The sequence below is a fragment of the Heterocephalus glaber genome, unplaced genomic scaffold (genome assembly GCF_053883595.1).
Source record: "Heterocephalus glaber isolate CG9 unplaced genomic scaffold, H.glaber_assembly_v1.0 deba00001687, whole genome shotgun sequence".
NCBI classification, from domain to species: domain Eukaryota; kingdom Metazoa; phylum Chordata; class Mammalia; order Rodentia; family Bathyergidae; genus Heterocephalus; species Heterocephalus glaber.
The window spans coordinates 21,537,234-21,563,336 of record NW_028258412.1 but is presented as its reverse complement, the minus strand read 5'-3'; the positions used below and the strand labels follow the sequence as shown (position 1 = coordinate 21,563,336).

At 52.3% G+C, this 26,103-nt stretch overlaps 2 protein-coding genes across 6 annotated transcripts in view; one reads left to right on the top strand and one right to left on the bottom strand.

The window, feature by feature from the left end:
- Positions 1-3,939, top strand: part of Camkk2 (calcium/calmodulin dependent protein kinase kinase 2) — a 43,726-nt gene extending 39,787 nt beyond the window's left edge. For 4 of the 5 annotated variants that reach the window (XM_021257506.2, XM_021257508.2, XM_004843835.4 and 1 more), the window contains one exon: positions 1,039-3,939. In XM_021257506.2, the coding sequence (XP_021113165.2) occupies positions 1,039-1,209 (171 nt within the window). In that variant the 3' untranslated portion in view covers positions 1,210-3,939. The remainder of the gene's footprint in view (positions 1-1,038) is intronic. The other variant, XR_015446229.1, reaches the window with a different exon arrangement.
- A 2,654-nt stretch (positions 3,940-6,593) lies between these two features.
- On the bottom strand, positions 6,594-19,509 carry P2rx4 (purinergic receptor P2X 4). The gene is made up of 12 exons (XM_004843834.4): positions 19,335-19,509; positions 15,276-15,423; positions 13,894-13,965; positions 13,737-13,809; positions 12,763-12,859; positions 10,215-10,295; positions 10,000-10,141; positions 9,786-9,922; positions 8,230-8,323; positions 8,060-8,125; positions 7,868-7,963; positions 6,594-7,267 (listed from the first exon to the last, which is right to left on the bottom strand). The coding sequence occupies exons 1-12, from the start codon at positions 19,472-19,474 to the stop codon at positions 7,241-7,243; spliced, it is 1,173 nt and encodes a 390-aa protein (XP_004843891.1). The 5' UTR covers positions 19,475-19,509; the 3' UTR covers positions 6,594-7,240.
- Positions 19,510-26,103: the final 6,594 nt, after the last annotated feature.

Below are 26,103 nucleotides of genomic sequence, written 5' to 3'. Positions count from 1 at the left end.
TTCCTTGCTATTTTTGGTAAATGCTGCTCCCCCTGGACAGAGGCGATGGAAAGCCTCCTTGGAGGGATTCACGTGAGCACGAAAAAAGGGAGAGAGGTTCAGAAAGTGACACAGGGATGATACAGGGGATGAAATAGGACCTCCACGTGCTGCAAGGAGATAGGGACCACAATTCCCACCTCTTAGTGGTCTGACACACCGAGCTCGAGCTCATGGTCTCTGAAATCGAAGAATGAAGGTGCAGGGATTTAGCTCACTGGTTCCACCACCTGCCTCAGAAGTGCAAGGTCCTGAGTTCGATCCCCAGTACCACCAAAAAAGAAAAACCAAATAATAGAATAATGATTTCTGGGAACGACAGAGGTTAAGAGTAGGAAATGCTCATTGAGAGGATGGCTCCTGAGAGGCAGGAGGGGTCCCAAATGGGTAGCCAAGGACCCCAGTTTTCAGAGGAAGTTTTATAAAGCTAAACCATGTGGGTACAATGTGGGGTAAAGCTATGAACAAGCAATAAGGTTACAAGTATAGCTGCTTAGGTAATAGTGATCCAGTGGGGGAACAAGTCACGTAACAAGTATGCATGAAAGAACAAAGATTTTTTTCTAGGAAGTGGTGGGTCCAGAGGTCTTGGTCACCCACCAGGGTGACTGATGTCGAGTGTTTGTCCTTTGAGGAAGTGTGCAGGCCGGGTTGTTTTGTCTTTATCTTGAGGCCTGGTCTCCAACAGATGTGTCTCCGGCCATGGTTGTGATGTGTTTCACCTTTGTCCTGACTCTCGAGGCCTAGCTCTATCTGCCTGTACTATTTCTGCCTAACTCAGCTGTCTACGATAACGCTTTTTTGTTTTTGGTACTGGGAATGAAGCTCAGGGACGCACACTTGCCAGGCAGATGCCGCACTGCTGAGCTGCATTCCCAGCCCAGCACCGGGAAGCCATTGTCACGTCCTGGGTGCAGGGTGCCCAAAGTGGGAGATGGGTCGGGCCCTGCCGTCCTTTCTAGACCAAGCCTTAATGCTGGTTTTCTGTTCGCTGAGCAGGAAGCAAAGCAGCGAAGACGGCCCTCTGGGTCCCGACCTGGCCCCCGCGGGGGAGGAGGAAGTGCTCGTGTGAAAGGTGGGCCCTGCGCTGAGAGTCGGGGGGCTGCGGCCACCGGCTCCCCTGCTCGCATGCATCCACTGCAGCCCGAGGAGGCGATGGACCTGGAGTAGCTGCTGGACCGCTGACCTCGCATGCGGGCTGCTGCTCCGAGTTTCCATAGCAGCATGTCCTACGGAAACCGAGCACGCGTGCAGAGCCTTGGCCGCCATCTCTGGTTCTTTGCTTTGTCTTTTTCCTTTGTTGTCTTAAAGGGGACAAAATACCAGGACTTGACTCCGTGAAGTTGACCTTGGCCACCGGCTGGCTGGACTGGCGGTGTAAGGAGCTACAGACCCAAACCCCTGTGCATTCTGGGACAATTGCTTTTTAAAACATTTTTATGCCCAAAATCCTTCATCGTGAATTCAGAACCGTGTCAGATGTACCAAGCGAACGTGAGTGAGGTTTGAACAGTGTGGAGAAAGAAGCAGAGCGCTCCTGCAGGCCGGGCCATAAGCGTGGCCTTGCGACTGGCAAGGGAGAGGGAGGCTCGAAGGGACACTGGCCGCAAGGCCCAGGTCTGGGCTCGCAGCTGCAGGGAGCTTTGATGCAACTTCATTTGCATGAAGGACTTTTGAATGTTTTATGGGTAGAATGTAGTCAGGAAAACTGAAAGGGCTTGACGTTTAATTGCTTCTCTGGGGGAAATCTGCGGGGCAGCTGTGGCAGAGGCGGTTTCCCCAGGGGACCTAAGGTTTCTGACGTCATCTGCTCACAGTGGGTTCCTAAGGGCATTGGCCAAGTGCTAGTAAATCTCTTTATTCAGTTACAAAAACTTCAGGTGAAATCCTACACTTCCATGTACATTACATGGCTTAAGATTCACCAAAAAAAATACCTTCAACTCTCTAACTAGACTGAACTCTACAGAAGTTCAGAAGTTATCAGAGCTTCCAGGCTTCCGCCACACGATCAGAGACAGAGCCAAGGAGACCTGCGCCTGTAGATCAGCAGCGCGGCTGGTTTGTACCCTGTGTGTTCTAGAGACTGCTGAGGTTTTGTCTGTACCTGGAGTCCTAGCTGGTTTGTAGGCCAGGAGATACTTTATCCAGCTTCTGGTGCGCCACCTAGAGGTGCTCTTCCCTCTTCCTTGGCTCAGACACTAATGATCATCCCCAGCTCAGATGAGCTTCGGCAGGAGCCACGCAGTGACACTAGGATGCCCTTTTAGAGGCGGCTGTTGGGACCCGGAGCACTCCTAGGGGCAGCTGGCACTGGATGCTCTCTTCTTACCCAGAAGTCCAGAAAGAAAATGTTGATCCTTTTGACCTCCATCCAGTATTGGGGTTTCCTGAGGCTGGGGTGCGACTTCACATCTGCCCTTGGATTGTGTTCAAGGGGAGGGAAGCTTTGAAGACTGCACTGCGGATCTGACCTCCACTTCCCAGTTCTCTGGGGGGATCTGCTCAGTACTTGGGCTCAGAAGAGTTCTTCCCAAAGTTTCTGCCCAATGACCTCTGGTTCAAGGTTGTCTGCCGACAGAAACAAGGCCTGTGCCCCCTGGCCAGCCAGTCACAGGGCTGGGATGTTGTTTGCTTCCATAGATTTTCTTCAGCTTTTGACCGTAGTTTAGTGGGACCTTCCCTGCTATCATGTAAGCAGTCAGAATTGGGGCATGCTGGTTCCAAAGAGCAAAGACAGTCTGGGGAGGGTCGCCTTGCCTGCTTGTTTTGTCTTCCTAACCTAGTGCTTCCTCTTACCCTCCCTGTTTAAATTTATGGGGAAATGATCCAGTAGCTCTACCCGTTCTGCAAGCAGATGGGGTTTGGGTAGTTCACAATAAGCACCTTGCTGGTGAAAGCCAACAGTCCCAGCCTGTGTGTGGACTCTGGCCTGGCTGAGTTGGCCCTGAGGAGAGGAGGTGGCGTGCGGAGCGCTGCAAAACTCACGCCCGTTTACACGACCATCCCTCCCCACCGTGAAGCTTCCATCTGAGACGTCCCTGGGGCTTGGGCCAGCAATCCGGAGGCTCCCAGCTGTGGGAGCAGTGGGTTGGGGAGGTCCACGTGGAGAACTTTCTTTTTTAAACAAAGAAACACCAAAGAAAGCTGTGGAGAGGAGCTGCCCAGCCCCACGGAAAGCTTAAGCAGATGCAGCTGTACCTAAAGCACTGGCACCAGCCCTTCTAGAGCACAAAGCCAGCCCTGCTACGAAAGGGCAAAGCTGTGGGGAGCAGCTTTTCTGGCTGGACAGAAAGGATGCCATGTCCTTCCATGGCTGGCTCTTCTGGGGACTGACGTGATGGAAGTGACCTGCAGCCCATGTCTGGGGGCCTGAAGGAAGCACAAATCCTCCCTCCACCTGCCTTTCTTTGCCCTTTCCACCTGCCCCATTTATCCACAGGCTGCCAGCGGCCCCCAGAAACCTTACTGAGCGCCTTGTGGCACCTGGGGCTGCAGACACCTGCGGCTTCTCCGGAGTGAGAAGAAACCTTCGCAGGTGGACAGGGCCTGGCCCGGGACCCTCACCCACCCCCTGAGGGCTCCACGCTGCCCATGGTGGAGCCCGGATGTCCACTTGCTCCACGGTGCTAGGGACGGTCTCAAGGTCGTTGGTTCCCGTCTTTCTCCAGTTTCGTGGACTCTGCCTTTTCTATTCTGTGATCTATCCAGTGCCCGATGCTTCTGTTCTCTCCCTGATCCTTTCTACTATGCATTTCCTTCTATCAGGTGTACAGAGTTAAATACTGTGTATTTATCACTCCTGAGAACATGAACTTACGAGAAAGATAAGCCTTTGACGTTTTTCCACAGATGATTGAGCTTCTCTGTAAACTTGAAATAAACACACAGCGAAATGGTGCGGAGCCTGGGTCGCTGGGGCTTCTTTGGCGTGGTTTATGAGTCCGTGGGTCCCTGAGTCGGTTCCGTCCTCAGGCCGACAGCAGGTTGGATGCCCCGGCGAGTATAAGTGGTCAGCGGCCTTGATCCGGCCTGCCCCTCTGTTCCACTGTCCATGTGGCGCTGAGACAAACGGTGACCCCCGCAGCCGGGCCGAGCACTGCCAGGCCCCCCTCAGACCCAGTCCGGGGCCTCGAGGGCGTGGGCGTCGAGAAGGCTGCCCTGGCAGCTGGTGAGGTGAGCCTGACCCTTCACCCCCAGGGCCAGTTAACCTGAGCTGAGGCTCAAAGCTCCTCAAAGCGCGTGACCAGACCTGAGTGTCCTGGCCACCCTCGTGCATCTGGATGCTGCTCCAGGACAGAGGCCTTTCGGCTCCCTGCATTTCAACTTCATTTTCTTCCTGTCTCTCGAAAGCGGGCCTTAAACTCGCCAGTCATTCTCCTTTCTCAGCCTCCTGAGTGCTGGGATTACAGGCAGGCGCCACTATCCCCGGCTCACTGTGCAGTTCAGGTTGTCCTTTAATTTACTACGTAGCCCAGGTCAGCCTTGAACTCCCAGGGACCCTCCTGCCTCAGCCTCCCAAGTGCTGAGATTATAGGCGTGTACCCCCACGCCTGGCTTGAACTTCATTTTCCTGTTTATTAAGAGACAGGAGGTGAAGTCGGGAAGGTTCCCATCCCATTGCTACTGAAGCAAGTTCTGGGCTTTAAAAGTCGGGAGCTGGGGCTCCTCCCCTCTCTGCGGAGCTTCTGAGGTGCCGAGAAGGAAACGCCCAGAGCGCACCTTTGCACGCTTTAGAGCCGCCGGACGCCGCAGTCCACGCCGGCGAGGCTGAGCTCCCGCTTTGGAGGCGGTGCCTGCGGGGCGCAGAGGACGCAGCCGAGGCAAGGTGACATCGTGAGTGAGGTTAGCAGCCCGGCCCGCACCCCGCCTGACTTTCGCGTCCCATTCCAGAAAGGAAGGGGCTGAGGAGTCCCCCACCTGCACCCCTTCTCCTGGGCGAGCAAACCCTCGGTCTCCAACAGACTGGGAGGCGGGGCCTGCAGAGAACAGCGATTCTCCGGTCTGGGACGCACGCGGGCACTTCCGGGGAAGCTGCGCTTTGCTTCCTGGGTGTACCCGGGAGGTGGGGGACCCGAGACAACCCCCCCGTCACGCCCCCACCTTTTGGGGTGACGGGATGGACCCGGGCCTTCACACTGAGCTGCGCGTGTACCTCCAGCTGTCCTGTTGCTTGGAGGATTGTTCCCAGCACAGGCACTTCGGGGGGCACGTTCAGACCGTATCTCCAGCCCTGAAACTGCAGCTCCTTTTAAGCCCTTCACCTAGGGTTTTGCCAAGAGGATTGTGTAAACTCCACCCCCAAAGCAAGAAGAGCCCGGGGCGGGCGCTGAGCGGGCAGGAGAGCCAGCTGGCCCTCCTCGTCCTGGGGCCAGGGTAGTTCCGCTGGTGGGGAAGGCGGGTGCGAAGGCTGCTCGGTTGCCCACCACCACACACCTGTGCCGGGGTGGGCGGGTCTGCCTTGATTGGAGGCCCAGGAAGGAGCGCAGATAAACTGCTTCCGGGCCTCTAAAACGTGTCGCCTGTGTAGCAGACCTTTCACCTAAGACGCCAGCGCAGGTGAGATCCACTTAGAGAAAAAAAAAATCATGTGCTCCCAAGGGACAACCTAATGAAGGTCACAAGTTTTAGGCATTTAAGGGATGAAAACAGGAAGAAAAAAAAGCCAAAGATTAAGACACAGACGGTTTCAAGACCTCTTCTGGGCACAGTGAGCTGAACGACAAATGAATTTCCTGGCCCAAGTTTCCAACCTGGGATACTGACAGGGAGAGGTGCCCTGAAAAAGAGTTGGTTCAGGGTCACGGCAAGATGGCAGTCCAGGCTGCACCACGCATAGGCGCGCACATCCGGAGGCTGTGGCCTGGGGACACTGTTGGTTTTTGCTTTATTCCTGCTATGTAGTTCAATTCACTGTGTAGCCCAGGCTGGCCTCAAACTCGCAGTGATTCTCCTGCTTCAGCCTTTAGAGTGCTGGAATTGCAGGCCTGTGCTACCACGCCTGGCTGCCATGAGGACAGTTTGAAAGGTGAAGTACATGCAGGGTGTTGTGAAACGCTAGTTCCTCAGCTGCGGGGCCTCATGAAGACCCTGCCATGTGTGCGGGTGTTGCCAGGAGAGGCTGCCATAGAAGCAAGTCTCATGGTGAGGCCACACTGGGAGGCTGTTGAGGAAGTAGCTTTCGCTGTAAGTCTGTGGTCTGAGAAGAATCTCACGATCAGGAAAATACATGTGAAGACCTCTCCCCGCCCCACCGCTGGCTCAATTTTGTTAAGATTTGGCATAAGTGACTCTATTTTGATGCTGATAACTGGTGTCTTCTCCTTCATTTAATTCTGTGAGACAGGGTCTTGCTATGTCGTTCATCCTGGCCTTGAACTCACTATGCGGCCCAGGTTGGCCTTGAATTCACGATTATCCTCCTGCCTCAGCCTCCCGAGAGCTGGGATGACAGGCGTGCGCCACCATGTGGGGCACTGATGGCTGGTAACCCTCATAAAGTAGAAGAGAGGGAAGGCAAGTTCTAGCAGATGTGAGATAGTGCAAACAAGGGCTAAGAAAAATCACCTGTTTTAATGTTTGGACCTCAGTCAACTCAGCACAGCCACTCTTAGAAGAGAAACGGGAAGGAAGGACAATGTCTCTGGTGGGGGGAGAAGGAACAGCCGCTCGGGCCTGCTACAGGTCTGGTGACCACACCGGGGAGCCCTTCCTTTTCTTTCCTCTGGTTTGAGACAGGGTCTCTATTTCCTCCAGGCTGGCCTTGAACTCACTGTGTAGCCCAGACTGACCTCCAACCTACAGAGATCCTCTCGCCTCAGCCTCCCCGAGTGACAAGTGTGCACCACCACTCCCAGGTTCTCTTTCCTTGCAAGGTGCTTGGCTCAGAGACCTGGACCTGTCCTCATGGGGGACGCTGAGGCCCTTGAGGACAGGCAGCCCCATGAGCCATAGCAGTGTTGCTGCCTCAGGCTGGCCACTCACCGGGATGCCCTAGAGGTGGCCCAGCTAACAAGGGGACCACTGCGCTGCGGGGGGCAAAGGGACCCTCCCTCTGCACAGAACACAGCTGCAGCCGCCCCGAGGCCTTGTGGGGACGGAGCCCAAATCCAGAACATTCTCGAGCAACACAGCACCCATTTCTCCCTTCTTCCTGTTCGTCCGCAAGGGTCTCGGGAGCCTGGTGTGGCCCGGGGCAGCATCACTGGTCTGTGTCCCCAGCAAGGCCCTGTGAGGACAAGCAGGTGAGCGTGCACAGGGCCATGTGGCGCAGGTGGGCCCGGTGCTCTTCCTGAGCACTTGGGGACAGTCCCCTCACGCCCCGGGGCAGGGCCTCCCACATGGTGCCCAGCCCTCTTGTTAGGGAAGCGGAATTTAAGTACTGCACGGGCAAAGGTTTTGTCATAGGTCCGTTATGATAACTCACCCAAGTTGTCACTAATTAAAACAAAGCTCCCCCTGACCCCCAGTACTGGGGATGGAACCCGGGGCTATGTGCACAGTAGGCAAATGTTCTACCACTGAGCCACAGGCCAGACCTTTGTAATTTTAGTCTGAGAAAAGGTCATGTGAAGTTGCCCAGGCCGGCTTAGAACTTGGGATGCTCCTGCCTCAGCCTTCTGAGTAGCTGGGAATACAAGTGTGCACCAGTGCAGCTGGCTTAAAACCAGGTTTTAAAGAGTTCACGTGAAAGAGCCAGGGGTCTAGAGATGGCGCAGATGCCGAGGGTGGCGTGCAACTGCCTAGGGTGACAGGTGATCAAGCCACAGAGGCACAGGGGGTCGCTGTCCCGGGACTTCCGGCCTGCTAGGAGCACAGCAGCGCCTACCTGCTCGTAATCTTCCACAAACTTGTACTTCTTCTCCCGGTAGTAATACCTCTTCTTCATGCAGTACAGGACGATGACGTCGCACAGCACTGTGGCCTGCAGTCAGCAAGGGCGAGAGAGGAGGAGCAGGGTGCTCTGGGCTCCCCCAGACCGCCTGGCCCCTTCCCCGGAAGCAGGGACACAGCCACTCACCACGCCCAGCAGCGCCAGGCCAGAGCCCACGTTGATCATGGTGGGGATGATGTCGAACTTCCCAGCCTGAGGGAGCAGGGAAGGGAGAACCAGTTCTGAGCTGGGTCAGTGGATAAAAGGCCGGGCGGGGTGGGAGGAAGGCCACTGGTCGGGTCGGGCTGGGCCGCCACCTTTCCGAACACGATGACGTCGAAACGGATGCCGTAGGCCTTGATGAGTGAGCGCTGCTCCTGGCCAGCGAGGTCCCTGTAGTACTTGGCGAACCTGCGGGGAGGACGGCGGGTTGGCGGTCAGGGCTTGGAGGGCCCGGGCGGCCGTAAAACAGAACCACAGCGGGGGACGCTGGCGGGGGAGGGGGGAGCATCCCATGGTGCTGCACTGGCCGGGGCCGGGGCCGGGTGTGGATTTCCACTCAGGCCCGCGGGTGCCGCAAGGATCCCCCAAGAAGCGGGTGATGGTGGAGACAGAGCGACACAAACTTAATTCCTACAAGGAAATTCAAATCTTGCGGGGCGCGGGCAGGTCCCGCAGAGGTTTCCTGCAATGCCACACGTCACCACGAGGGGGCAACAAGGGCAATGAAAAGGCCCACGGACCACTCAGGAGCCTGTTTTTAGGGTGCTGCGCACGGGAAAAATGGTGGCTACAGGTTTTGCTGCTACGCTCCTGCCCGTGAGATTTCAGTCCTGCCGAACTGAGTCCTGTCCCCCATTCATGTCCGTGCTGGACCTGTGAGGGTGACCTTGTTTGAACAGGGTCTTTGCAGATATAATTAGCTGAGATGAGGTTGTACCAGGTTAGGGTGTCCCCTAAATCCAATGTGCCCTTGTGACAAAAGACACTTTTCAGCCAGGGAAGGTGGCGCATGCCTATAATCCCAGCACTCTGGAAGGCTGAGGCAGGAGGATTGCAAATTTGAGTTTAGACTGGGCAACTTAGTGAGTGAGGCTGTCTCAAAATAGATTTTTTTAGGGGCTGTAGATTTAGCTCAGTGGTTCCGCCGCCTGCCTCACAAACACAAGGTCCCGAGTTCGATCCCTGGTACCAAAAAAAAAAAAAAGTACATAGTCAAAATAAGATTTTTTAAAAATAGATTTTTTTTTTTTAGGCTAGGAGATAAGGGCCACCCAAAAGCACTCTTGACTCAGGTGCCGCTTGTAGGGCCTATTTTTAGAAGTGACTCAGGGAGAAGGCCCTGGGTTCAGACCCCAGTACTGGAAAAGACGCAGAGACACGAGAAGAGGGAAGAGAGACTGGAGTGACAGGACCAGGACAGGGTTGCTGGGAGAGAGCCAGGCGTGGCAGCACACGCCTGTGATCCCAGCACTCCCGGGAGGCTGAGGCAGGACCATACGTTTGAGCCCAGCCTGGACAATTTAGCGACTTAGTAAATTCCTGTCTCAGAAAATAAAAAGGGCTGGGGGTGGAGTTCAGTGCAATGTAGCTTTGTGCAAAGTCCTTGAGTTCAATCCCCAGTATCAAGGTTGGTTGGTTTTTTTTGTTTTTTGAGACAGGGTTTCACTGTGTAGCCCAGGCTGCCCTTGAACTCACAGTGATCCTCCTGCCTCAGCCTTCCTTCCCAGTGCTGGAAGTACAGGCGCCCCCCCACCGCACACCTTTCTTGAAGGAGGAAGGGGAGAAGGCAGCCCGAGGAGCGAGCCCTGAGCCCTGCTCGGTGCCCTCCCCCACCTTCGCCCAACCCACGCTCCGAGCCGGCTCCGCCCACCTGAAGTTGTAGCCCGGGGACACGTTGTGGTCCGGGTCCCGCGTGTCCAGGCGCCGGAAGGAGTAGCGGGGCAGGCAGAGGGCAGCGGCGAGGTCCAGGTTGCAGTCCCAGTTCACCTGGATGCCCATGATGCCTCCCTGTGGGACAGGCGGGACGAGGTGGGGCTCCCGGCAGAGACCGAGGGCACGCGCGAGGACAGCCGCCCCGCGCCTACCTCCACGGCCATGTCCTGGAAGCTGTGGCCCGCACTCGCCACGATCTGGCCCAGGCGGAAGATGGGGCAGAAGGGGTCGGTGTGCGCGTCGTACACACAGGACTTGAGGTAGGCGGTGGAGATGTTGGGGAGGATATTCCTCCTGGGGCCGGAACAGGGCGAGGTCAGCCAGGGCCAGCAGCGCCCGACCGAAAGCTCAGCCCAGCCCCACTTACTTGGTGAAGTTGAACTTGGGATACCAGATGTTGTTCTTAAGCAAAAGCGTGAAGTTTTCTGCAGCCTTTAAAAAAGCAGGTCTGAAAAAATGGTAACATATTGTTACAAAAAGTACAAACGTGTGTATATTCACATAACTGTGATCTTTTTCTTTCTTTTATATTCTTTTTGTTTTTTGAGAAGGGTCTCCTGTGTAGCCCAGGCTGGCCTTGAACTTGCAGGATCCTCTCTCCTCAGCCTCCCAAGTGCTGGGATTACAGGCGTGTGTACCTCACCTGACTTTTTATTTACTTACTTACTTATTTATTTATTTATTTATTTATTTATTTATTTATTTGTGATGTTAGGGATTGATCCCAGGAAGCACTGAGCTATACCTCCCCTTTTAATTTAATTAATTAACTTATTTTTTGGTACAGGGGATTGAACTCAGGTCCTCGTGCTTGCACAGCAGGTGGCGAAACCACTGAGCTAAATCCCCGGCCCTTAATTTTATTTTTTGAGACAAGGTCTTGCTATGTACTTCAGGCTGCCTTTGCACTTATTATGTAGCCCAGGCTGGCCTCAAACTCATGGTAATCCTCCTGCCTCAGCCTCCCAAGTGCTGGGATTACAGGTGTGTGGCATCATACCCGGCTGTTATGTAATATTTCTAAAACATGACATACAGGATTTACAATGTCACTTTGTCAAGAGAAGAAAAGCAACTCTGCACCTCTAATCTCCAACACAAGCCCAGGTCAGAGAAGCGTCTGCACTGAGCTTCCTCTGGATTGCAGGGCTCTGGCCCCAGGCAGCCTCAGTGACCCTGGAGGGGAAGGAGGCGGAGGTGCCCCTGGGACTAGATAGCTTTTTCCATGCCAGAAGCCTGAGATGCAGGTCTGGCCCTGTGGCCCTCGAGGCCGCCCCTAGTTGGGGGACCCCAGGAATCTAAAAATGACATCACCAGTCTCTCCACCCCTGGGACAGGAGCAAGGTCATGCATACAGCCACACTGTGAGGACAGCCGGGCCTGTCCCCCTGCTGCCAAGGCCAAGCCAAGGGCAGGTCTCCCGTTCCCTAAGCATCAGGAAGTCTGGTTCCCTAGCAGGCTTTTCACACCTTTGACATTTCCCATGTCAGACCTTTCACCCCCTGATCTGTGCACCCCAAATGTAGTATTTTTCTTTAAGATCGACTCATTTTTAAAAATTGAGGTGGAATTCACATAACATAAAATTAACCATTTAAAAATGTACTGCCAGGGCTGGGGCTAGGGATTTAGCTCAGTGGTTCCTTCACCTGCCTTGCAAGCGTAAGGTGCTGAGTTCAATCCCCAGTACCAAATAAATAAAATAAAAATGTACTGCCTGCCATTCCAGCACTTAGCAGGCTGAGGCAGGAGAATCACTGCAAGTTTGAGGCCACCTTCAAAGAGAGGAAGACTCTGTCTTAAACACACAAAGAACCAATCAGTGGCATTTAATGCACTGACAGTGACTGCCACCTCTTTCTAGTTCTGGAGGCTTTCATCAGGCCTGGAGGAAACTTCTGACACTTTCATTGCTTACCTGCTCCTCACCCAGTCTCCTCCCAGACCCTCGGGAGCCGGCCATCCACTCCCTGTCTCCAGATTCGCCTGTTGCAGGTATTTTCATAGGAATGGCATACAGGATACATGGCCTTTAGGTCTGGCTTCTTAGTAATGGATTTTTGTTTGTTTGGTGGTACCAGAGATTGAACCTAGGCCTTTGGCACTGAGTTACATCCCCAGACCTTTTCTAATTTCTAGGGAGGGTCTTGCTAAGTCACTAAGTTGCCCAGGCTGGGCTTGAATTTGGGATCCTCCTGCCTCAGGCTCCTAGAAAGCTGAGATTATAGGTAGACACCATCATGCCTGGATCACATTATAATATAAAGTTTCCTAGTGGCCTAGGTGAGACAGGGTCTTGCTACATGGTCCAGGCTGGCTTTGAACTCACTATGTAGCCTTACACACACTTTGATCCTCCTGCCTCAGCCTCCAAGTGCTGGGATTACAGCCATGAGCCACCATGCCTGGCCTATTTAGTAGCCATATTTAAAAGTAAAAAGAAATGGTGACATTAAGTTTTATACTATAACACAGTATATCCAGAATGTTACGTCAATGTGTCACTAACACATTAATCAGATATTTTGCGTTCTTTTTTTCCATATAAGTTTCCAGGGCCCACAGTGCATCCCACTCTCACAGCGCGTGTCCCTTCAGAGCCAGTCACAGTTCAAGTGCTCAGCAGCCGGTGACCCTGGGTCGAGGAGCACTGCTCCGGAGGCTCTTTTCTGGCTCTGAAGGGTTAGGATTCCGTTCCTGCCGAGTGCCTGATCCCAGCACTCGGGAGGCTGAGTGAGGAGGATCAGCAGGAGTTTGAGGCCAGCCTGGGCTGTACAGTGAGATCCCATCTCAAAAAACCCCCAAACAAACCCCCAAAGTACACAGAAAGCCCCAGTGCACAGGCTCAGCTTCCTGTCACCTCCAGACAACCGAGAGCTGGAGCTTCAGGTGCTGCCTGTCCCGGGGCGACTCACCTGGGCACCCGAGAGTCGTCCTCCACCGGGCACCAGGATGCCACCTCGCAGGTCTGCACGGACCCGTTGAACGGCACACATCTCCCCGTCTTGACTCCTGCAGGGGAGAGGGTCCAGTCCACGGGGATCCCCTCTTTCTTACCCTTGTGGCTGGGCCCCCTTCCTCAAGCATCCTATGCTGCCGGTGTGAACAATTCCAGTTGGGGTATTTTAGGAATTGGGACCAGCGATGGTCACCTGAGTGGCAGCCACATCTCTGCTTGACTAACACGGGGCTCCAGGGACACCACGTCCCAGAATGGAGCAAGGTTGGGGCTCACAGGACAGAGGTGAATGGAAAGAAGGTCCTGGGTCCTGCTTTTTTTTTCAGTATTGGTGATCAAATCCAGGGCCTTTACACTGAGCTCCATCCCGTCTTTGTTTTATTTTGCTATAGGGTCTTCCAATTTATTTTGGGGTGGTTTTTTTTTTTTTTTTTTTGGTACTGGGGATTGAACTCTGGACATTGTGCTTTCGAGGCAGGCGAAACCACTGAGCTAAATCCCTGGCCTGGGTCTTCCAATTTGCCATCCTCCTGCCTCAGCCTCCTAGAGTGCTGGGATTACAGGAGTGCATCACCAGGCCAGACTTATAGGGTTCCTCTGTGGGGTTTTTTTTTTTTTTTTTTTTGTACCGGGGAATCAAACTCGGGTCCTTGCGCTTGCGCAGCAGGCGTTGAAACCACCGAGCTAAATCCCTGGCCAGGTTCCTCTGTTGATACCAGGCTCACCCAGGGTGGCGGAGCATTGGGGAACTGGGAGGATTTTTCCCTCTAGTGCTGGGGGCGGAACCCAAGGCTTCATGCGGGCTCCGTTTGTGCTCTACCCCTGCGTCTGCAGCTGGGGCCTCATCGTGCATTTGACTTCCGCTCAGCGTTGCCCGCTAGGGGGCGCAGTCCGGCCCGGAGCCGCCCACCCAGCCGCCCGGGCTCCTACCATCGCTGTGGCTGCCCGCGGAATCCGCAGTGCAGTCGGCGTCAGATTCGCACACTGTGGTCTTATCAGGAATCTGGAAGGAAAAGGAAGAGGAGGATGATTTCCCCGGGTCCGGTCAGGGTGGAGGGGTGTGGACCAGGCCTGGGGCGCCACCTACCTCGGGACAGGTGCCCTGGGTCTGGTTCACGGTGATGATCATGTTGGTCATGACAAAGAGCGAGTTTTCCTCCTGCAGAGGGGACAGAGCCCTGCTGGGTCCCCCTCCACACGTGTTTCGGGGTTTCTGAAAAGCACTGCTGGGCGTGAGACTGGAACGTGACTACATATGCCCTCCTAATAGAAGGAATGTCAGGCAGGGCCCCCGGAAGTTTCTGGTTGGACCCAGCTCCTCTGCTGGGTGCATCAGTTGTATTTAATTAATCAGTTAATTTTGCAGATTTAGGCTGAACCCAAGGGCGCTCTCCCACTCAACTGCATCCCCTGCCTTTTTTATTTTTACTTGGAGACAGGGCCGGAGCTCACCAGGACCACTCAGCGGGCCACCTGCATCCCTGCTCTGTCCAACTAGCTGTCTTCTCTTCACCTGTCACACCCTTCTCTAGAGGAGGGAAATGACCCTAGGGGAATGTTTCCAAGTCCGTGTTTTCCTCTCACAACTCTGAGCTAGGAGCTGGCGCTTTTCTGAATCTGGCTGTCATAGGCACTGAACACCTCAGGGGCATTTGGGGGCTTGGTCACACAGTGCAGTTAAAGAGTCCACGTTATTCTGAGCGTGGTAGCACATATCTATAACCCCAGCACTTGAGAGGCTGAGGGAGGAGGATGGCCACAAGTTTGAGGCCAGGCTGGGCTAAATAGTGAGTTTGAGGCCAGCCTGAAGTACATAGTGAGACCCTGCCTCCAAACACCCAAAAACCACAACCCCCCCCCCCAACCATGGAATCATTGTTTAACCTGCAGCTTTGGGGGTGTAGCTCAGTGTAGAGCACTTGCCTTGAATGTGTGAGGCCTGGGTTTGGTCAACTATGCCAAAAAAAACCCCAAAACAAAAGAAAACAACCAAAATGTTAACTTGCTGCCTTGTGGCAACTCAAATGCTGCATCAAACAATTTCTTCCTTTGCTTTTGCCCCTGGTGGAATCGGGTGCCATTTCCTTCTGGCCAGCTTGGGTCTCTAGTTACTGTGAAGATTTTACACTGTCTGCCAAGGTTTACCTTGTGGGTGGAAGACGATAAAGCAAAGAGGAAAGGGGATGTGTCCACCTGAACTTGCCCCAGGATTTGAGACGTTTGGTTTCCTGACCTCCGAGCCTTGTGGCAACTGGGAGGACTCGTGTCTGTGGGGACGTTTGTGAGCTGAGCAGCCAGCTGGCTCCCTGAGTACCCCAGCTGGGACCAGAAGCCAGGAGACCTGGCCACTCTGCTGCAGCCCTGGGCCCGGCGCTGGAGAAGTTGGCTCTGTGGCCTTGAAGCATGAATCGAGGGGCATAGTTGGGAAGAGGGCTGGGTGAGGGGCGGAGGTCGCACAGGGGGACGCACCTGAGCAGGGACCACGTAATCGGCCACATCCCAGCTCCGGAACCCCAGCTCAGAAGTGTTGGTCACAGCCACACCTTTGGCCTTGGTCGTCACGGAGCTGACCACGGAGTCCTTCTCCTGGTACCCCTTTTCCCACACGAAGACCCACCTGCAAAGGACAGCAGGCTCTTCAGTGGCCACCAGGGAGGAGGCAGAAAGCGCGTTTACTAATCACGTGGCTTTGTGGAAGCTGCTTAACTTCCGGCAGATCCATTTCCACTTCTGCAAAGAGGAGACAGTGGCCCTTTGATTTATTTTGTGGAACATAAATGAGATGCTGCAGCTAAAGCACTTAGTACAGTGATCAGCGATCAGGAAATGCTCAGTTTTTGTCATTGGGCATCTGATCACTTTCAGTACGCTGAACCCTGTGGGAATCGCCGAGAAATAACACATTAGGATAGGAATAATTTCCATTTGAGAGTCGTCAGGACCAAGCTGGGATTTAAGCTCTTTATACAGATGAGCTCATGGAATCCCGGCCACTGAATGAGGCAGTCGGGGCCGGAGAGGCAGGGTCAGGAGCAGAACTCAGCCAGAAGCCTCTGAAGCCTCCTCTTGTGCCCACACTGCTCCTCTCTCCAGAAGAGAGGATCCCACCTTTCTGGAACTTTGTAATCATTTACTTCTCCTAGGAACTCACATGACAAGATCCTTTTTACAGGAAGAAATGACTACCAGTCTATACCCAGACTTCTCAGGGACCAGGGACAAGCTCCTGGCCCCTGTCACTCATTACTAGCATGATGTGTTGGGCTAGGCATAGTGGCACCTGCCTGTAATCCCAGCATTTGGGAGGCTGGGGGAGGTGGGTTGCTGTGAGTTCAAGGCCAGGCTGGGCTACACAGTGAAACCCTGTCTCAATCCCCTCCCCCCAAAGAGGCATGATTTGTGCTTTTTTTTGAGGCACTCAAGGACTTAAAAGTGGTTTTTGCTTTTTAATAAATGAAAACACTGCCTCTTCACTTGGTGCCTAGTAGGGAACTAAAAGCAGAACAAAACAACCTTTTTTTACCTTAAGACTCGGGTCTGACCCCTGCTCGGCTCTGCACACAGGCCCGCTCATCAGTTAATCATTTCGGGAGCCAAGGTCTGTCTAAAGGGCAATTCAAGGCTGACCAGCCCAGTGTTTACATAACCACTCTTCCCCCCTCAAGACCAGGACACTAGGATAAGAGACTTCAGGGACACACAGCACCTCCAAGCGCCCACAAGGCTCCACAAGCTCCACAGGCCTCCAAGGAACAGACTGCCCTAAGCAGAAACCATCACCTCAGGGAGGCCCAGTTATCCCCTCAAAGCATCTGGGGAACCAGGACTGTGCCACGGTTGTCCAGGCAGGTCTGGAACTGGCGGTGATCCTCCTGCCTCAGCCTCCCATGATGCTGGCGTTACAGGAGTGCACTACCAGGCCTGGCAAGGATGGTCTCTTTCTTTTGTGAATGAGCCAGTCCAATCCTCACCAAGCTGTGCCCCTTTCAGCTCCTCCGGCTGGAGTCCCAGCCCCATTTTCTCTGACTTTCTAGCTCTGCCTAATCTGCCTGTGCCTCTCCATGTCCTGAAATGCTTTTCTGTGATGAGAGCTGACAAATCTACCCCACAGGGTGAGATGCAGTACCCACCTCCTCTTTGGGGGAGACTCCTTGGACCCCATCTGATGACAGTCTGATTAATTAAAAAAATCACTGGGCATGGTAGCACATGCTTGTCATCTCAGCACTCAGTAGGCTGAGGCAGGAGGATCGCCATGAGTTTGAGGCCAGCCTAGGTACACAGTGAGTTCAAGGGTCAGCCTGACTCCAAAAACAATAACAAAACTATTATTTCTAGAGTTAAGAAATATGCCATCTCCCCTCCTTGTAATTCCTACAAGCTAAGACTTCATAAGTTCGTGGGTTGCTTATTATGGGTTTGTTGATCTGGGCAGTCCAAATTCACTGTCCGTCCTAGAGGTAGGGGCCGCCCTCCCCAAGTCCTGTTCCACAGGGCTTCTGGAAGCTCAGCTATGGTAAAGCCACAATTCATTCCAGCCTGACACAGAGGCATTTGGGGGCAGGAAGGCCACTATCATTCTGCCGCCGAGTACAGTGCATTGCTAGAGTGGAGACTGATGGCGTCACGGCATTCATTGTCACGTGATGATTTCCTCATCACACGACTGATAACAGGATGAATGGGAATTAGGAGTTCAGTCTCTTTTCAGGAAAGGTTGCTGTAGGGAAGAGGAAACTACAATTTCACCCAGATTAATTGGATCAGGAAATTGTGTAACAAGTTGGTATTTTTTTTTCTTTTTGTTTTTTCAAGACAGGGTTTTGCTGTGTAGTCCAGGCTGGTCTTAAACTCACTACATAGCCTAGACTGGCCTTGAACTTGCTGTGATCCTCCTGTCTCAGCCTCCCAAGTGTTGGGATGACAAGTGTGTGCCACCACGTCCACCCTGAGTCAGTTTTGATCATAGCAAGATGTATACAAGCAAAGAACCACTGCTTTAAAAATCCTCAAGACCAGGAACCCTAAATCCCAATAGGAACCCTTAAGGCCAACAGAAATATAAAAGTATTTTACAGTACTGGGAAATATAATGCCAGGCACATGTGGAATTTAACAAATTCTAGTATCTATGTTAAAAACTAAAGACACAGGAAAATTAATTTTAATGATATATTTTATGTAACCCAATATATCCAAAATATCTTAACATGTCATCGGTAAAAAAGTACTGATGGGGTATTTTACTCCCTTTTTGTACTGTTTTCAAAATATAGTGTATACTTTATAGAGTGCATCTCAGTTTGTAGTAGAACAGCTCCAGTGTGTGACAGCAACATGTGACCGGTGGCCACCCTAAGGCACAACACAGCGGGAGACACTTTCCATCGTCCAGACTCTCACGGTTCCCTGAGCTGGCTGTCACCTGCTCCTTCCAGAAGAGCCAGGAGTTAAGAGCTGCGAGAGAGCTGCCGACCCCAAGGCTTCGGCTCCCACAGGGATGAGCCCAGTCCATCAAGCAGCCTTGGTGGCCCCAGCACCATGACTCAGTTAAGGAGCTGGCTGAGTGCGAATACCTCACCCCAGGAACCAATGACTCCAAGCCCCGTACGTACCAGCTGGTTCTGATGTGGTGCCCATAACTGGATTGGCTTTTTGGGTTTGCTTCTTAGTGCTGGGGATTGAACCCAGGGCCTTACACCTGCTGAACACACTTTACCCCTGAGCTGCATGGGGAAGGAAACCTTTACCGTCAGCACCTGCTGCCACCGCCCAAGTTCCCTTGGGCGATGCTAACAGATTCCAACCCCACCCCAGGAGAGATCTGTTACTTCTAAAGCTGCGGATGAGTCACTCACAATCAGCTAAGTGTGCGGAGCGCTGGTCCTATTCTGTAGCAACTGAATCACAAGGTCTGGGGATGGGAGCCCAAAGTCACTGTTTTCTAAAGACTCCTGGATGGGTCCAGGGTTCATTTTGGGGACCACCGCTCTAAGCCTATCAGGAAAACCAGAAAGCAGATCCATGTGTCGGGCCAGCAGCTGTGGACACCGTGACGCTCCAGGCAAACCTTAAAAGTGGGCCAAGTCGGCAAGATAACGCCCACTTCCTCTCCAGGGTTGTATGGCACCGTAACGGTGGAGGCGATTAAACTACACATCTAGTGAGGTCGAGCGTGGCAGGGCTTAGGTCCGTAAGCACAGGGCAGGTAGGGTCCCACACTCGCACCCCCAAACTCTTGGGTCACCGCCTGCTACTCAGAGGAAGAGACCCGAAGCCACAGACCCAGAGGGAACCAAGTGGAAATCACAAGCCTTGGTTTTGTCAGTCGATCACTAGAATGAGAAGTGAGAAGGGGGGATTGAGGCGTTCGGGGCAAACCGCACCCCTCGCCCCAGTCAGAGGGAGCAGCTGGGAGGTAAAGTAGCAAAGAAAAGGCGACGCTAGGGCAGCCAAGCTCTGCCCTTAAACTCAGGTGCACAGCGGCCCGGGTCCCGAGCGCGACCCCGGCGACCCCGCGGCGCTCACCCGATGACGTAGGCCAGGATGAGCAGCTGCACGACTCGGTTCATGAGCCCCACTTTACGGCTGCGGATGAGCACAATGCGCGGCGTGTCGTACTCGAAGAGGAAGGCCCGCAGCGCGCCGCAGCAGCCTGGCATGGCCATGGCCCCTGCCCGCGCTCGGTCACCTACCGCGCCGTCTCCTCCGCCCGCGCGGAGCCCCGCCCAGGACGCGTCCGCCCGCAGGAGGAGGGCCCGGAAGGAGGCGGCGCGGGCCGGGAAGGACGGCGGGGCCGCAGGGCCGGAGGGCTGGGGTTAGACAGCCTCGGGCGTGGGTCCAGACCCCGGAGGGCGGAGGGCGCGGAGGAGTCAGGGACCCCGGGGAGGAAGGGACAGCGGAGCGTGCCTGCTTTGCCCGGTGGCGAGGATTTCACTCTTGGGCGGAGCCGAGGTTGGGTGGGGGCCTAGAAGCGACCCTCTTAAGTGGGGTTTTATTCATTCATTCAACAGGTGTTTTACCAAGGACTTGCAGTGTACTTGCTGCTAGGGATAGGGAGGTGACAGAGTGACGTCCGAAGGGGACCGGGGCTGTAGAGAACATTAAAAAAAAATTAATTGAGGGGCCGGGGATTTAGCCCAGTGGTTCCGTTGCCTGCTTTGCAAGCACAAAGACCCGAGTTCGATCCTCGGTACCAAAAAAAAAAAAAATTAATCTATTTTTGCAGTACTGGGAATTGAATCCAGGACCTTCATTCACACTGAGCTACATACATCCTCAACCTTTTATGTGTTTTATTTTTACATAGAGTCACTGAGTTGCCCAGGTTGGGCTCAAACTTGGGACCTTCCTGCCTCAGCCTGCCAGCGTGCTGGGCTCAGAGACCTGTGCCACCAGGTTTGGTTTAAGAAGTCCAAACTTGTGCAGGCTGTGTGGTGGGAAAGGCTGCGGTGCTGCTTTCCGAACCCCTAGGGGAAAAGCTTAAATATCAGGTGTCCCGTGCCTGGTAAAATGGCCCTTCAGGGTTTGAGGCTAGGCCACTTCCTTGCCCCAAGTCAGCAGCTTCCTGAGTGCAGGTCGAGGAGAAAACGCAGGGGAAGGTGGGAAGGCGGCGCACCGCTGCCATCCTAGGCTGACCAGAGGCCACTTCAAGGTCCCACCCCCCCATCCTCTTACCCCTGCTAAGATGCAAAGTCACGGGTTAATACGGCCTCCTGGCTGCACCCCGTAACCCCGTCATCCTCCAGCCCTGCTCCTGACAACCGGCCACCACTCCCTGTACTTTGTCAAGCCGCGTCCACACCTCCTTTCACTGGGTCCTGACCACCTTTCAAACACATTCTTTTTTTTTTTGGTACCAGGGATCTAACTCGGGACCTTGCGCTTTCGAGGCAGGCGCTGGAACCACTGAGCTAAATCCCCGGCCCCTCAAGCACAGTCTTTACCTTTTCTCTTCACAGCCCCTCCCCTCCACAGCTCACAACCCTGAAAGACCTTATAGTCCGTACAACAGGGACCGTTCTGGTCTAAATCCCAGGGCGGGACCTCTCAGGTTTGTTCTAAATAAACCTGATCTGACTGATGAGCTTCTACCTTTATTTTCCAAGCAAGGTATTCTTTGGCTACCTTCCACTGAGAGCCATTTATCACAATTTAGGGAGAATTGGGCAGTTAGAGAAACACTACAGTGCTGTATTTTGACACAGGGTCTCACTATGTATTCAGGTTGGCCTTAAACTCACTGTGTACCCCAGGCTTTCCTTGAACTTATGGTGATCCTCCTGCTTCAGCTTCTTGAGTGCTGGGATTACAGGTGTGCACCACGACACTCAGCCTAGTTCCACCTCTTGGAACAGTTCCCCACGAGAATGTTTGTTTGTTCCCTTCAGCTGTGTTTTTATAGATGTTTTTAGTTTCACAAATTCAACAAATACACCTTTCATAACCCAACTGCTGTCCATCATCCTGTTCCAGAATCACAGAAAGAAATGTATGGAGATACAGAAGTTGGGTAAAAAAACAAAGCCTTTACTTGCCAGCAAGGCAGGACTGCCAGAAACTTGTCTGATCAATGTCTGTGCCGTTCTTTCTTTTAACATTTCCTTTTATATCTTCTTTTAGCCATTACCTCATTCCTGGTGGTCTTAGTAAAATTTGTTTCTCTTCTACAACTAGTTCCTGTTAATGGTTAAAGTCACAGACATATAACAAACAGATGGTGCTTAAAACACATACATTGTAAACTACCTAAACATTTCTACTTTGCTTTTCTCCAGGTTAAATGTTATCTACAGCTAGGTTACAGGTCAAAGGTTGTTAGCCATCACCTTAGACGATAAGAGTTATGGGAAAGGTAAATCTTAAAGGAATGTATTACTTATTCTACTTCAGCTACCTTAATAACTAATTTATACTTCAGATTTTCTCTATCGATCTGAACATGCAAACACCCTGCTTTCGTGCTGTGTAAATGGTGGCAGGTAAACGGCTTATGATTTTAGTTTGTGGTCATAGTGGTAGTTCTTTTTGTTTTCTGATTCACACTTCTTGAATTCCAGGTAGCTGCAGACTCAGCATCATGATCCTTTTAATCTGTGGACTTTTCTCTCCCAGATAGTAGTCCATGCTTTCCCCATGTGTTGTCATCTGTTTGTCCTTTTTAACAGTTTCCCTCCTTGGGCCTTGCACATGCTAAGCACGAGATCTACCACTGAGCTATACCCCCAGCCTGATTGCTTCTTACACATAATATTTGATAGAACTTTTTAGTTCCTTTCCAGGATGTACTAAGCTAGAATACTGTTTTCCAAATGTTAAAAGGGAAATAATAAAAATGCCAGAACCCAAACAGCACCTGCCTGTAGAAATGGGATTGTTAAGAGGGAGGAACTGAGATGCCACCTGTCTTGGTCCATAGTGGTCCCAGGAGAAGGTGGTGACAAGTCAAGTGGGATTTTATTTGTTCATTCACTAGGTATTTACAAGTGCTTGCAGTGTTCTTGATGCTAGAGACAGATTAACTGCCAAAATGGAGGCTGGTAGCCAGGTGTGGTGGTGCATACCTGTAATCCCAGCACACGGGAGGCTGAGGCAGGAAGATCGCCAAAAGTTTGAGGGCAGCCTGGGCTACATAGTCCAAGATCAGCCTCAACTTCAGTGAGACCCTGTCTCAAAAAACAAAAGGAGGCTGGTAGAATTGGGAGTGCTTAATTATGTATAGAAAAGGAAAGCCCAGTTTATAAAATCTCTTTGGTGGGAGTCTTGAAACTGCCTTTGCTTGGGCCAGGGATTTAGCTCAGTGGTTCTGCTGCCTGTCTCGAAAGCACAAGGACCCAAGTTTGATCCCCGGTACAAAAAAAACCTGCCTTTGCTGGGCCTGGTGGCTCACACCTGTAATCTCTGCATTCTGGGAGGCTGAGGCAGGAGGATGGAAAGTTTAAACCCAGCTAGGCAATTTAGTGACTTAGGGAGACCCTGACTCAAAAAATAGAGATGTGGGTATGACTCAGTGTGAAGGCTCTGGTGTAACCCCCACTACTGAAAAACAAAGCAAAATAAAACTTCAGAATCGAGACACATTTCCAGTTCTTGTTAATTGTTAATACTTATCCCATAGTAACGAGTTGTTCCCAGCAGAAGGTCATTTAAGAGAAGTATAGAAATACAAGTTTTCATGAATTGATAGTTGGTAACCTACCATGAAGCTCAATCAGAGACGCTGATCCTGAGAGATGATTAGGAAAAGAGCTACTGCATTTACACTCTTTCCCTCAGTCTCTCTAAAAGCAGCCATGGGAGCTGGGTATGGTGGTATACACTGGAATTGAGCTCTGGGATGCTGAGGCAGGAGGGTCATAATTTTGAGGCCAACCTAGGTGGGCCACAAAGGGAGTTTGAGGCCAGTGTGGGCTGTGTAGTGAGACCTTATCTCTAAACAAAAACCAGCCTTCAGAGCTGGGAGTGTAGCTCCGTGGTGGAGCACTTCCTACCATGTATAAAGCCCTGGATTCTCTTCCCCAACTGCAAATACAGCTTTTTTGAGGTGTTATTGTCATACAATTATTTTTTGAGACAGGGTCTCACTACGTAGTTCAGCCTGGCCTTGAACTCACTATGTAGCCCAGCCTGGCGTCCAACTGGTGGCAATCCTCCTGCTTCAGCCTCTGAGTGCTGGGATGACAGGCCTGTGCCACCACACCCAGCTCAGAAGCCCATGTTACAGTTGAGTAAATCTCCCAAAAAAAAAAAATCGAGTTGCTTTTTCTGCTTTATTGCATCTCCACTCTGCCATAAGATAGAGGATGATAACAGTTGGTAGTTAAGACAGAGTGATCACAAGACTCCTTGGGCTCCCAGACTGTAAAACGTTATCACATTTTGGTTTTGGTTTTTCTTTTTTCAGGTGTCTGCCACCATGTCAGACTTGTCACATTTTGAATGTTCAGTTGTTTGAATATAGATAAGAATAACATCCAAGTTCATATGAAGAGATCACAAGGGCTTCTTTTGGGGTTTTCCCAATTCATTTCTACTCTTTAGTGCTGCTGCTGCAAAATCGGAGGACACTGTTTCTGAGAAGTTTTATGCTCTCAGGTGCTAGTGTGTGTGACATGCAGGTGTGCAGCGTGCAGTCACCTTAGCACAACCCAGAGGAAGTGGCTCCTTCCTTGGGTGGCTTCCCTTTCTCTGACCTTCCTGGCTCATGAATCCCTCTCTGCACAATAGGAAATTTGTGGGAAGTGTGGTGACAGAGCAGTCGCTTTCTTTGGGTCACTTGAGGGTAACTGTTGTCTCTTTCTTGAGAATTCTGGAATTCTCATCTCCCCATAGCCTCCCCTGCCTGTCGCCTCTTTCCTCAGAGTGGGACGCGATCTGCCTCCGCCTTCCCCAGCCAAGATCTGCCACTTGGCTCTGATGGTGCTGAGGGTTTAATGCTCCTGCACAATAAAACCGGAAATCAGGGCTGGGGTGGGCTCAGTGGCAGACCGCCTGTGAGCCTCAGGACCACAAAACAAAGAAACTGATTGGTAAAATGTAATAATGAAAGTGAGGTGATAATTAAGCTCTTAGGAAATGTTCAGACTGATTCTTGTACCAAGTCAGTTTAAAATAGTAACACTGAGCTTTGCGTTTCTCTTTTTTTTTTCTTTGGACAGGGTCTTGCTAAGCAGTTCATGATGGCTTGAACTCACTGTGTAGCCCACACTGGCCTTGAACTTGTACTGACCCTCCTGCCTCAGCCTCCCAAGTGCTGGGATCACACATGTGCGCCACCATGTCCAGCTCCAAGTATTTTTTTTTTTTTTTTTTTGTACCGGGGATCAAACTTGGGACCTTGTGCTTGCAAGGCAGGCGCAGGAACCACTGAGCTAAATCCCTGGCCCAACTCCGAGTATTTTAAAGAATGAATTTTTTTTTTTTTTTTTAACCGGGGATCAAACTTGGGTCCTTGTGCTTGTGCAGCAGGTGGCAAAACCACTGAGTTAAATCCCCAGCCCAAGAATGAATTTTTGATTTCTTTGAAATGTGGCTGAAGAACTTATTCTGTATTATATTGAACATTAGGATGTATGGAGGAAAATACATGTTTTTATAGATGTTGCATGTGGAACATAAAAGAGAATGGATTCTTGGCTGGGTTTTGAATTCTCTGTATATCTTAGTAGCTAGGCAGCAGCACTCTCAAAAGAAATGAAGTTGAGCTGGAACCTGAATGTCACTAAGGAGACTTTTTTTTGAAACTTTAGGAGGAAAGTATTCCAGGCAGGGAGAACAGCAAGTGCAAAGGCCCTGAGGTAGGAATGAGCTTGATGTGTTCTGCATGAGAAAGGATGGAGCTTGGTGGGTGACAGGGGCGTGGTGTGAGCCAACGTTCTGAGTGAAGTCAGGGCCCCATTCAGTGGTGCCTGGGAGCCCACAGTGCAGACTTTGTTAACACAATCTATTCATTGGCCACTTACCCGGTAGCACACTGAGCACTCTGCATAAGTTAGTGTGGAGAACAAACCAATCTCACTTTACACACTGGGGAGAGCTTTTTGAGACTGAGCGCCTGAGAGACCATATTCAGCCCAGTCCTTTCCTTTTGCAAATGAAACACCTGAGATGAGTTGGGAGGTCACAGCCGGCTCTGTCCATGCCTCTCTCTTTGGTAGAGAAGCTCCTAAAAAGGAGTCTCATTTTTTATAATTAAAAGGAATCTTACCTTGTCACAAATCCCTTTGTAAAGCAAAACCCACTCACGCCCATCCCCTGTCCTTATCTTGTACATGAGATTTTTGTAGATCTGGGTTAAGGAGGTGGATTCCTGAAGCACCCCTCCCCTGTGCGCCGCTTACTGTTTTACCCCTTTCTGCTTCCAGAGTCGTGGATCTGTTTCCGGGCGGCAGCACCCTCAGCCTCCTTACTTCCCTAGGGGCCACCTTCATTTCCGGGATGACCATCTCAGTATTGATGGGCCTCTGTGACACTTAGATACTCACAATAATTACCCACGGCCACCCTGTTGTCCTGGAGGCTGGGCTGCTGAGCCGTCGCAGGGACCCAGGAGCGAGTGCAGATGACCCTGAGCCAGCAGAAGCTGCTTCCAGGTGCTGTACCAGGTTGTCCTCACACTCGGGATGCGGGGCACATCTGACCCCTGCCTGCTGCGGGCCTGGCTCGGCCTCAGGGGTCCCCTCATGGTCACCTGTGGAGCGCCCTTCAGGGTGTACTGAAGCGGAGGGCAGATGTGCTCCTCTCAGGACCGTAGAAATCGCAGCCTCAGGCGAGGTCAGGCTGAATCTCACCCTGAGAC